General features: G+C 48.1%; 3 protein-coding genes across 3 annotated transcripts in view; 2 read left to right on the top strand and 1 right to left on the bottom strand.

Annotated features, from left to right (window-relative positions):
- The window catches only part of LOC309548711 (uncharacterized protein), a gene marked incomplete at both ends in the record, with an annotated part of 11,999 nt that extends 10,160 nt beyond the window's left edge, over positions 1-1,839 (top strand). Inside the window, 2 exons of the mRNA XM_082248667.1 lie at positions 1-75; positions 1,697-1,839. The exon at positions 1-75 is cut by the window's left edge and continues 151 nt beyond it. Coding sequence (XP_082104793.1) covers positions 1-75; positions 1,697-1,839 — 218 coding nt within the window. The remainder of the gene's footprint in view (positions 76-1,696) is intronic.
- Positions 1-13,142, top strand: part of LOC309550692 (uncharacterized protein) — a 388,598-nt gene that overhangs the window by 30,376 nt on the left and 345,080 nt on the right. The gene's annotated exons all lie outside the window — the stretch shown is intronic.
- Positions 1-13,142, bottom strand: part of LOC309550706 (uncharacterized protein) — a 1,733,163-nt gene that overhangs the window by 1,455,749 nt on the left and 264,272 nt on the right. The window lies entirely within an intron of this gene.

Below are 13,142 nucleotides of genomic sequence, written 5' to 3'. Positions count from 1 at the left end.
CCTATTCATGTTCTGAGTGCGGGAAATGTTTTAATGAAAAAGGATCCCTTTTTAGCCATCAGAGAATACACACAGGTGAGCATCCCTATTCATGTTCAGAGTGCGGGAAATGTTTTACTCATGAAGTAAGCCTTCTTAGCCATCAAAAGAATACACACGGTTGAGCATCCCTATTCATGTGCCAGGTGCAGGAAATGTTTTAATCAGAAAAGAAACCTTAGCCATCAGAGAATGCACACAGGGGAGTGTCCCTATTCATGTTCAGAGTGCGGGAAAATTTAATTGTAAAGGAACCCTTCTTAGCCATCAGAGAATACACACAGGTGAGCGCCCTTTTTAATGTTACGAGTGCGGGAAATGGTTTCCATACAAAGTTTTATTTCTTAGAAACCAGAAAGTTCATACGGGCGAGCGTCCTATTTCATGTTCAGAGTGTGGGAAATGTTTCACTCCTTATGTACGTTTCAAACTGCAAAGAATTCACACTTATATTAGAGGCTCCGTTTTTTTATGTTCAGAGTGCGGGAAAGTTTAAAAAGAAAGGAAAAATAATGAAACATCAGAGTACACCCCCTGCTGGTACTACGGGAAATGGACGATGGATTGTAACGGGTGGAACTGTTTAGTCCATAAAAAAATGTGAAACCCCCACAGTCCACTCGGGGTTGGTTTACACCCGCATTGCCCTCTGACCCGCTGTGGGGTTGGCAGGCAGCTGGGAGCCCTTATGTTATTCCTGTAAAGCCCACGCCAGTACGCCGCAACCGTATGCATCGGGGCTGTTGCGGCACAACCCCATTCAGTTGAATACCATTGCCCAATGTGATGGGGGGTGTGAGGTTTGCAGCAGCTGCAAATTGCAGTGCCATGTGTACCGCCCCATCCGGCTGCCATGTAAGCTTAAGGGGGTGGTAAAATCATGACTTAACTGTCTACCTTTTACCGATCCCTCCCCACATGAGGCAACAGGCAGGAAATAATCACAATACAGTTGGGCATTAATGACAATACATGGGACAACAAGTGGGCAATCATCAGAGTACATAGGGCAACAGATAGACATTCATGAAAATACATGAGCTTGATTTATTGAAGTCGCTGGATTTTTATCGGTCCAACCAATGTATGATTATTAATACATTTGACACATTTGTTAATTCTATTATAAAAGATTTAAGCTTTATTTTATTCATATCATTACTGTGTGGTAATCGCTTATTCTGATCTTGTCCAATAAAAACTCTTCGTACAATATTCTGTGCCGAGTCTTCTTTTTTACCAATGATTAGATGATCGGTGATTGGAATGTGATCAGTTCATAGAGAGTCATCCATTGGGGTTTTATTAGTGAGATGGAGAGTGGAGAAGGCACCACATTGACAGCCATTGGAGGCCCTTTCTAAAGCCCTAAACTTTTTGGCAACCTGTCTATGACATAAGTCTTCCAAACTCTATCTCACTGAGCTAAGGCCAGAAGAGTTCCAGGAGTTCTTCTCTCTCCGCAGTTCCCAAGCCAAAAGGAGACATCCACCATATCTTCAATCTTAAGGTCCTAAATGTCCTCAGCTGGGCCCAGGAGCTCCGCATGTAATCCACCAGGTCATAAACCTGGTGGATTCCATTCCACGTACTTGTACTGCGGCAAGGCGGCCGTTCTAGACAGAATCACGTACCTCTACGTCATCTGCATTTCTAGGTCTGGGGCCAGAACAATTTGAGAAGTTCTACATTATCACAGTTCCCAAACCAAAAGTGGACATCCACCATATCTTAAATCTTAAGGCCCTAAATGCCCTCAGCTGGGCTCAGGAGTTAAGCATGCAGTCCACCAGGTCATAGCCTCTTTATCAGGGAGAATTTTTGCTTTGACCAACCCACATACATGTACTGTGGTAGGGTGGCCGTTCTGCGCAGAATCACGTACCTGTACGTCATCTGCTTTTCCGGGTCTGGGGCGCCCAGGTCTTACTGGACACAGCAGTAGCCAATCAGCGGGTCCGGCGGACACAGTGTCCATCGGCACCCGGCAATTGTTCCTGAGAGAGGCAGAAAAGTTGTCTGCCGATGTAAACAAGGGAGATCACTGTTCTGTTAGTAGGGAAGATGGAGATCCTGTGTTTCTGCTAATGGAGAAAGGAGATACTGGCACACATAGATTATATATAGTCCAGCCAGCAATAAATATCTAAAAATACCAATGATCAGGGTAAAGGGTAGTCCACAAAACGTCACTGGTCTTTGGTTATGGGGGTACAATAAAGGAATGCACAGGACCACCTGCGGCTGCTGGAGAAGGAGCTTTTCCCTGTAGAAGGAGCCAAATACTCTGAGCTCGTAGCCGTGCTTCTCTTCTTGTCTGATACCTCCTATCCTTCCGGTGACGGCACTTCCGCTGTGCCTTCCACACTGGTTAGCGTGGCTTCTTGGGGCACCTCCAGGCTCCCGAGCCAGCCATCTCTCTGCCCAGCACCCGGAACAGAGGACAGCGATCATGCAGGATGGTTCTAGGAGGATCCACAGACTCTGACACCAGATGAGTACTTGTATATTTTACCTCTTGTGAGTGTTTTAATCCTTCGCTATTAAAACCCTTTAACCAGGATACCTCTCTTAGCTGGTGCTTCCTGTAGGGTTGCCACCCATCCAGGATCTACCTGGACAGTTCGGTTTTTGAATCCTGTGTCCGAGATTCAGGCTACCTGAAACCCGGACACAATATTCACAATGGACTGTGGCTCCCCAAGTACCACAACCCCTGAGTGCATAGATAGAAAGGGCTTGATCTATTCTTCCGCCTCCCACCCCTACCCGTGTCAGTATAGTAATCAGGTAGGTTAGTGTTGGAATCAGGTAGGTCTCTGTAGTGGTCAGATGGGTCTCTGTAGGTGTCAGTATAGTGATCAGGTAGGTTTGTGTAGTGGTCAGATAGGTCTGTGTAGTGGTCAGATAGGTCTGTGTAGTGGTCAGGTAGGTTTGTGTAATTGTCAGTATAGTAATTAGTTAGGTCAGTGTAGTGATCAGGTTGGTCAGTGTAGTGGTGAGTTAGGTCAGTGTAGGTGCCAGTATAGTAATCAGGTAGGTCTGTGTAGTGGTCAGTGTAATTGTCAGGTAGGTTTGTGTAGTGGTCAGGTAGGTTTGTGTAGTGGTCAGGTAGGTTTGTGTAGTGGTCAGCTAGGTCTGTGTAGTGGTCAGTTAGGTCTGTGTAGATGTCAGTATAGAAATTAGGTAGGTCAGTGTAGTGATCAGGTTGGTTAGTGCAGGAATAAAGTAGGTCAGTGAAGGAATAAGATAGGTCAGTGTAGGTGTGTGTAGTGGTCAGGTAGGTTTGTGTAGTGGTCAGGTAGGTCTGTGTAGGTGTCAGTATAGTAATCAGGTAGGTCAGTGTATGAATAAGGTAGGTCTGTGTAGTGGTCAGCTAGGTCAGTGTAGGTGTCAATGTAGAGTAGTCTAGTAGATTTGTGTAGGGGGCGCAAATTACTTACCTTGCCCGGGCCGCAAATTACTTACCTTGCCCCGGGCGCTGACAACCCATGCTACACCACTGTTCCTGCCTGACCACTGCCCTCTATACACAGGACTGTATATGACATGTTCCTGATCACTGCACTCTATACACAGGGTTGTATATGACATGTTCCAGGGTGAGATCATTTAATTTATTTTAGGAACCCCGATTCTTTTGAGGGTCTAATAAAAAAAAAAAAAACAATTAAACAAATGTGACCAGCGTTCACCCAGCAGCTGTGATGGGTTTTGGCCAAATTTTATTTCCTATGAACAGTGACTCCATCTAGTGGCCATAATGACACTTACTTTCCTTCATCAGGTATGGCTTCATACTAACACCTGAGATCATACACTTATGAGTACATTAGACTGTGAAGAACACAAGTCAATTAAACCGACTATTAATTTAATATGTAAAATACCACATTTGGGCTTTAGATGGCGCTGAGTATAACAGCAATTAGCTCCATCTAGTGGCAAATGTATTATTTTCAATTTTAAATCAATGGAAAACATTTAAGCAGCAAATATCCAATAACATCCATTTTTTCCCCTCATTAACACAGAAGGAATGTACATGGCAGATGAATTGCTATGCAGTTTTTTTATGAATAGACCCCTAAATGTCAGGAGATGTTTATATAAAGATTGGAAGTATGTAGCAGATTGTAACGTTCATGCGTTTTTGTTAGTGGATGGATTTACAGCTGCAGAATTATTACACTCAGTAGCCTTGTAGAGATTCTGTTGAACAAACATATCCAACTCTCAGGACTTCATCATAGTGCACAGCCTGTTATACAGTATACATATACTCAATCAGATGTTATAATGGAGGGATAGAATATATGCAAGGTATAGATGAGAGACAGACTATTTGTATGGTGAGCACTTAGGAGTAGTAAGGAGAGTTGCAGGTGGTGATAATAGGCAGATAGGTTCTGATGTAAAGTATAGTGCAGATGGTATGAGGACACAGATGGAGTATACTTTAGACAGAGTAACCTAGTGCAAGGATAGTTGTAGGTAGTCCCAAGAGCTAACAGTCTATGCAGATGATAATGAATAGATAGATATAGATAGTCCTGGTAGTTGTAGTAGATGACAGTAGGAATGTAGTTAGTAAGGAATCCCCTGTGGGGTACTTATCACTTAGATAGGTTAGTAATAATAGAGTCCAGTAATGAGAGGTGATCCCGTAGCGAGATACGGATCAGCAGCGAGGTTCCGGCTTCAGTTCAGCAAAGGGAAATGCCAGCAGCTCCGACTTCACAGGAGAAGGTGCGGTGAACATGTGGTTTGAACGAGCAATGAGTGAGAGAAAGCCGGCGATTGAAATAGCCGCTCATAGCGGCGCTCAGTAATGATGTCATCCGGTCTTAAAGGTGTATGCGTCTCTTAGATAACAAGATGGGACGCAATCAGCAAAAGAGAAATATGGAAACAAGGGTACCAGAGGTACCAGAACATTACACAGATAAATGAATAGACCTCCTAGCAATGTTATTACCAGGCTGCAGCTAGGGGGCGCTCTAATGTGACCACAGCAGAGTGATCCCATCTAGCTCTCATTAACCCTTTCACCTAAAGAGCCGTGTTTGCATTATTTTTGCACACATGGTAAAATGCAGATTTTGGACCTGAAGATTAGATAAAACCCCCAAACATATATTTTCTGAAAGCAGAGGCCCTGGAGAATAAAATGGTGGTAATTGTTAAGGTGTTCCTCGTACACAAATGTCACCTTCATATCCGGGTTTATTTTCTCCTTTCCCCCATTTTCTATGGTGTGATCTTTTCTACAATACCTTGTTTTTATAATGTAACACGTTGTGTATTGTATTGTACACAAATTAATAATGACTCCGCCTCCACATTCCACACAAGTCATTTTCCTGACCAATCGGATTTCTTCCTTTTACTACTTCCTGATTCTATGACTGCAATCTTGTTAAAAGTAACATTGTAATAAAAAATGTATTGAATGAAAAAAAGTGTCGGTGTAATGAGTAAAATCTGTGACGGTCAAACATTGCTAATCGGTGACACTTTAGATCCTTCACAGGTCATTAGTTTAGAGTTCGGGGTCATCACACCATCTGCAGAGATCTGCGATTTCTGCACTAGGGAAATGCTGGTCTTTGTATGACACATACTATAGAAAACAATTATTTCTCTTACGTGCTCTGACAGTCGCCGCCCACTCATACAGTCTTCACCAATGGGTATTGACCTCTTATCCATAGGAGCAAGCTAGGCATAAGACTTGTTAGAAACAAAGCAATTTACATAGACACACCTTAAGGGGGCTGTCCCTCTGGTCCAATACCCCCTGCTATCAGCATTTCCAACTCAGTTTGTCTTCTGCCTAGTTAAGAGTAAGATAGGCTATCCCTGTGCTGGGGCTATAGTCTCAGCCTTTCTTCTGTTTTATTACTTTTATTTTATCCTATTTTTATCATATGGGAAGCCATTTTTCTTTAGTCCGAGTCCTGTTTAGCCTCTAGCGGTGTGACATCACTTCCTTTCCTCATGCAGAGAGATTGTCAGCAAGCGTGGTAACACTTCTGGGGGTCTTTTATTGCTGTTTTCTGGGGAATATCTCTTGGCTATCAGTTCTATTCCTGCCTGAGGGAGTTTTCAGTCTAGTCCCTGTTTGCAGTGCATTGCTGTGGGATCGCCGCTATTATGATTTAAAGGGCCAGCGCCATAAAAGTTTTTATGGAGTCCCAGGACAGCAAATTCCCCCCAGCTTTGGTGGATGATTTGGGTACGTCTGAATCATCTGCGATTACTGCTGCACTTGCAACTTTAGCGTCCAAGGTGGATCTATTGATGTCTGAACGGAATTCTAGAAAAGGGCCTAGGCTTTCTCACTCCTCTGATTCAGAGTCTGATATGGTTGCCATAGACCAGTGTTTCTCAATTCCGGTCCTCAGGGCACACTAACAGGCCAGATTTTAAGTATTACCTTGGGGAGATGCAGACTAGAATACTGCAATCACTGAGCAGCAAATGATATCAGCTGTGATGTATTTCAGTTTTCTTGCAAACCTGGCCTGTTAGTGTGCCCTGAGAACCGGAGTTGAGAAACACTGCCATAGACAGTGTACCCCCTGAAGGGTCTCAGTCGGAAGGGGAGGAGGAGGATGAGGAGGGGGGATGATTCCCCCCCTGGGATGGCCAGAGAACGCGCTGCTATGTCTGCGCTTATTACCGCTGTTAAAGATACACTACATTTAGAGGATGAGCCCAACCCACCGGGTAAGCAGTCTTCCTTTGGGACCCGTAGAACCCAGAAGGCGGCACAGGTGTTTCCTTGTCCCGCTGAGTTTCACGAAACGGTGAACGAACAATGGCGCAATTTGAAGCGCAATTTTGTGGTACCAAAACGGTTTCAACTCCGTCATCCCTTTGCGTCTCCTACGGATTCACACTGGTCTGTGGCCCCTAAGGTGGATCACACGGTGTCCAGGTTGAACAAGGCCACTCTTGTGCCCACGGAGGATTCTCCAGTGTTCAGGGACCCTACGGATAGGCGGATGGAATCTCTTGCTCGCCACTCCTATATGGTGGCGGGTTCCTTGCTGAAACCTATTTTTGCCTCAGTGATGGTCTCTCGGGCTGTGGTAGATTGGGCCAAGGTGCTCAGACGCACCCTTGTGGCGGATTCTGCCCCTCCTACTACTTTGGAGATGGTGGACAAGATTATTTAGGCTGTTCTGTACCTGTGTGACATGGCCTTGGACGAGGCCCCTTTAGCCGCACGCCTATCTGCTGTCGTGGTGATAACCCGTCGTTTGGTATGGCTGAAGCGCTGGACGGCTGAGCAGACTTCCAGGAAGACGGTGTCTGACATCCCTTATGTGGGGACTCGCCTTTTTGGGGACTCCCTGGACGAATTGGTTAAAGGGGTCACTGGGGGCAAGAGCACTCTGCTGCCCCAGAATCCCAAGGGTAAGTTTTTCCACGGTAAGCGGGGCCCTTCCTTTAAACCAAATCAGGGGTCCTTTCGTGCCTTCAAGGCACAGGACAAGGGCAAATCCTTCAAAGTCCATGGTGGCCAGAGGAAGCCTTGGGCGGGCAAGTCAAAAGCCGTCCACACGGCCCGTTCCAGGGGTGGGGGGGGGGCCTCTGCGCGGTTTTCTCGAACCTTGGCTGCTCCGGAATCCCGGACAGGGGGGTTCAGGAAATCATTAGATCAGGTTACAAGATTGAATTCCTTTCGCGTCCAGCGGACAGGTTCTTTCCCTCAAATCTTCATTTGACCCCAGATCGTTTACAAGATCTTCATCGGGCGGTTCAGGATCTTCTTGCCCAGGGGGTTATCGTCCCGGTGCCACATCGGGAAAGATTTCGGGGGTTTTACTCAAATCTGTTCACTGTGCCCAGAAAGGAGGGCAAGGTGCGTCCGATTCTGGACTTGAAAGCTCTGAACCGCTTCGTGCGGGTTCAAAAATTCCGCATGGAATCCCTCCGTTCAGTGGTAGCCTCCCTGAGCCCGGGAGATTTCCTGGCTTCCATCGACCTCAAGGATGCGTATTTACACATCCCCATATTCGAGGGTCATCAGAGGTACCTCAGATTCGCAATCGCAGAGGAACACTGTCAGTTTGTGGCGTTACCTTTCGGTCTCGCTTCGGCTCCAAGGGTGTTTACCAAAGTGCTGGCTCTTGTTCTGGCCCTGTTACGGGCACAGGGAGTTGCGATCTTGGGATATCTGGACGATCTCCTGTTAAGATCGAGTGCCAGCCCGAGTCTGTTACGCGATCTGTCAACTACGGTTCAGATGCTCCAGGAGTTTGGGTGGACCATCAACGTTCAGAAGGCGACTTTGTCCCCTTCTGTACGACTCCCTTACTTGGGGATGGTCCTGGATTCCGCCCAAGCAAAAGTCTTTCTGCCGGAGGACAAGCCCCGGACTCTGCAGAACGAGGTCAGGTCCCTCAGGGACAGCGAATCCTCATCCCTCAGGACCTGCATGCGGTCCCTGGGGTTAATGGTGTCAGCCTTCGAGGCGATACTGTTTGCACAGTTCCACACGCGATCTCTCCAAGTGGAGATTCTAGCCAGGTGGGACAGGCTTCCTCAATCCTTGGAACAGAGGATATCTTTGATTCGCCAAGCCAGAGAGGCTCTTCTGTGGTGGCTCCAGTCTCCGGATTATTGATGCAGGGGAAGTCTTTCTGGCCGTTGTGGACGGTGATCACCATGGACGCCAGCCTGTCAGGCTGGGCTGGCGTTCTGGGCACTCTGTCTGCCCAGGGCACTTGGTCGGAAGAGGAATCCTCCCTGCCGATAAACATCTTGGAACTGCAAGCGATCAGACTGTGATTGCTTTGTTGGTCGGATCATCTTCGGGGCCGTCCTGTGAGGGTGCAGACGGACAACGCCACTGCGGCGGCTTATATCAATCACCAAGGGGGCACCAGGAGTGCCCGGGTGGCCCAGGAAGTGACCAAAAATCTGTATTGGGCCAAGACGCACGTCCCGGCAATTTCGGCAGTTGTGGAGAATTGGCAGGGCGATTATCTGAGCCACCGGACCCTGGACCAGGGGGAATGGTCCCTACACCCGGAGGTGTTTCAGATGCTGTGTGCATGATGGGGATCCCCGGATGTCAATCTGTTCACGTCCAGGCTAAACAACAAGGTGGGAAGGTTTGTGGCAAGAACGCGCGATCCTCTGGCAGACGCCTCGGATGCGCTGGTGGTGCCTTGGAATCAGTATAGCCTGATTTATTCCTTCCCCCCAATTCAGTTGTTGTCCAGGTTCCTTCGTAGGTTGGTCTCGGAACCGAAGTTGGTGATTCTGGTGGCCCGGACTGGCTGCGCCGGTCTTGGTACGCGGACATCATACAACTGGTCTTCGAGCCTCCATGGGGGCTCCTGTTATGGGACGATTTGCTGTCTCAGGGGCCGATCTTCCATCCTGCTTTACAGTCGCTGGCTTTAATGGCGTGGCTGTTGAAAGCCAGGTCCTGAGAGATCGGGGTCTTTCATCGGAGGTCTTTCCTACCCTGCTTAAGGCTAGGAAGGCCTCGTCCGGTAAGATCTATTACCGTACCTGGAAAGCTTATTTTGCCTGGTGTAAATCCAGGGGCGTCCATCCTCGCTCCTTTTCGGTGGCGAGGGTGTTGGCCTTCCTGCAATCTGGTGTGGACCAGCGTCTTGTGCTGACCACAATTAAGGGTCAGTTGTCTGCACTGGCAGTCCTTTTCCAGCGCCCCTTGGCGTCAAACTCTTTGATACGCACTTTTATTCAAGGGGTGTGTCATTTGGCTCCTCCTAGGAGAGCACCTTTACCTCTTTGGGACTTGAATTGGGTCCTGTCCGTTTTGCAACGTCCTCCCTTTGAGAGCATCCGGGAGATTCCTCTGCCTGTGCTGTCTCGGAAGGTTGCCTTCCTGGTGGCGATCACATCTGCCCGCAGAGTGTTGGAGTTGGCGGCTCTGTCGTGCCGCTCCCCTTACCTGGTTGTTCATAGGGATAAGGTGGTCTTGCGACCGAACCAATCTTTCCTTCCTAAGGTGGTTTCAGATTTTCACCGTAACGAGGATATTGTCTTGCCTTCACTGTGTGCGAATCCTAAGCATCCTAGGGAGTTTGCCTTGCATTCCTTGGATGTAGTCCGGGCGATCAGGGTATACCTGTCGTCTACTGAATCCTTCAGAAAGTCGGATTCCCTTTTTGTCCTTCCCGAGGTCCCTCGGAAGGGTATGGCTGCTTCTGCGGCAACCATTTCGAAATGGATCAGGCAGACGATTGTACAGGCATATTCTATTAGGGAACGGGTTCCGCCCTTCCCTGTCAAGGCGCTCTCTACCAGAGCGGTGAGTGCGTCATGGGCTTTCCGCCATCAGGCTTCAATGGCCCAGGTGTGCAAGGCAGCGACTTGGTCGTCCATGCACACCTTTTCCAAATTCTACAAACTTTATGTTTTGGCATCAGCAGATGTCTCCTTTGGCTGCAAAGTTCTTTGTGCGGCGGTGCCTTTAAGGGGCATGGCGTTGGCCGGTCCCCGTCTGTTGGGGTTGTTTTCCCCCTGGTTTATTTGCTTTCCTGGGTTGTTTGCTCCAGTTGAGCTTTTCTGTTACCCAGAGTTTTTACCTTTCTGCTCAGATAAGGTTCCTTTCTCTGACCTGGGTGCTGCGTTGCCTTTGTGATGGTTGCGCTTCCCACCCCTCGTGTCTACACTGCTTTGGGACATCACATTGGTGAAGACTGTATGAGTGGGCGGCGACTGTCAGAGGACGTAAGAGAAAACAGAATTTTTGTAAAATCTTACCGTAAAATTCCTTTCTCGGAGTCCTCTGACAGTCGCCGCCCCCACCCCTCTTGTGCGGTTCTTTTGGACTTTAACTGCTTGCTTTCAAACTGAGTTGGGGATGCTAATAGCAGGGGGGTATTGGACCAGAGGGACAGCCCCCTAAAGGTGTGTCAATGTGAATTGCTTTGTTTCTAACATGTCTTATGCCTAGCTTGCTCCTATGGATAAGAGGTCAATACCCATTGGTGAAGACTGTATGAGTGGGCAGCGGCTGTCAGAGGACTCAGAGAAAGGAAATTTACGGTAAGATTTTACAAAAATTCAGTTTTTCTATGTCTGGTTCACACCAAATCGCATGTGGGATGTGCAGTGCGGAGCTGTGTGGGATTATTCTGCAGTTTACCGCACCTAAACCGCACCTAAACTGAAGGAAACTGTCAGCGTCGCTCTGAACTCCAGGTGACTGGCAGTGAGAGGACAGCAGAGCCGAGTGTCCCTACAGCACGGCCGCAGATCAGAGAGGGCAGCAGGAGGAATCATGGTGGACAGGAGCATGCAGTCGGTGTGGTGAGGGAAGAAGGGGTGCAATTACATGAACCAATCTCCTGTGCATCTCCCCTGCAGCTGCTGAAATCTGCTTCCCCTCCTCTCCCTTCTGCCAGCTTTCAGAGGCTGCAGGGAGAGGTGCACAGGAGATTGGTTCATATGATTGCACCCCTTTTACCCCCACTGCACTGAATACATGCTCCTGTCCACCATCTGATTTATCCTGTTTGCCATATCCCCCCCTTTTCCCCTTACTCCCCCCAAGCACTTCCGGCTGTGCCTCTTGCCCCTCCCACCAGCTGCTGCAAACACACAGATCAGGGGTGGACTGGGCCGGGGGCGGGGAGGCAATTGCCCCCAGGCTGATCTGATGCACAGTAAAAATCTTGCTGAACTGCTTCTGCCAAAATCGTTCAACCAGGAAACTGGGGAAGGTGAAAAGAAAACACTGCATGGGGATCACAGGGTGGAATCGGGAGGAGAGGCGGCCAGATCACAGAGAAAGGATCTCCTGCTGTGACACTCCTTGGAGCTAAAACTCCGCCCACTGTCAAACAAAGTCCCACCTCCTGGACCGGCTCCTATGATAGACAGCATATTGGTTCAATTTTCCAGCATTGGATCAGTGTGCTGTCTATTATAGGAGGTGGTGCAGGAGGCGGGGCTTTGTTTGACAGCAGCCGGCGTATCAGCTTCAAGCAGTGTCACAGCGGGAGATTCCCTCTCTGTGTGATCCAGTCAGCTCTCCTAATTTCTCCCTGTGATCCCCGTGCAGTGATATGCTGCATTGATGGGCACTGATGAGGTTGTATTGATGGGCACTGATGAGTCTGAACTGATGGACATGGATAAGGCTGCACTGATGGAGACTGATGAGGCTGCACTAATTGGACACTAATGAGGCAACACTGAAGGGCACTGATGAGGTGGAACTGATGAGGCTGCACTTATGGGCATTGATGAGGTTGAACTGATGGACATTAATATGCTGCCCTGATGATCAGTGTAAATGATATCACATCAATTTCCTATCACATGAAAGTCAATTATCTGCTTTCCTTTCCTCACACAGAAAAATCGCTGAGGAAAGGAAATACAGATAACCGGCATTTGTTTATATGTGATCTGCTGTGATTGGACACAGCTGATCACATGGTAAAGCGCCAACATGATTGGCTCTTTTCTCTGATGGTGATACCCGAGGGTGCGCATGTGTGGTAAGATGGGGAGGACATCATAAGACGCCCACCCGGAGGGGAGAAAGGCCCATCCAGCCATTAATCTGCTATAAGGAACTGGCTAATGGCTGATGGTTTCCCCATTTGTGAGAAATTATTTGTTTTATGCTACAATTAGAGGCTCTTTTTGCACTGGAATCTTTATATATTTTTCACACAATGAATCACATAGGAACGCGCTATGTTTTCCTCTGCGATTCATGTGTGATCTGGGTGCAGTGCCATTCATGTGTGATCTGGGTGCAGTGCGATTCACGTGTGATCTGGGCGCAGTGCGATTCATGTGTGATCTGGGCGCAGTGCGATTCATGTGTGATCTGGGTGCAGTGCGATTCATGTGTGATTTGGGTGCAGTGCAATTCATGTATGATCTGGGTACAGTGTGATTCATGTGTGATCTGGGTGCAGTGCAATTCATGTGTGATCTGGGTGCAGTGCGATTCACGTGTGATCTGGGTGCAGTGCGATTCATGTGTGATCTGGGTGCAGTGCGATTCATGTGTGATTTGGGTGCAGTGTGTTTCATGTGTGATCTATGTGCAGTGCAATTCATGTGTGATCTGGGTGCAGTGCCATTCATGT

Source organism: Pelophylax lessonae (assembly GCF_965119305.1).
Source record: "Pelophylax lessonae genome assembly, chromosome: 3".
NCBI lineage: Eukaryota > Metazoa > Chordata > Amphibia > Anura > Ranidae > Pelophylax > Pelophylax lessonae.
Note: the sequence above shows the minus strand (reverse complement) of the source record. Positions and strands in the feature narration are given on the sequence as shown.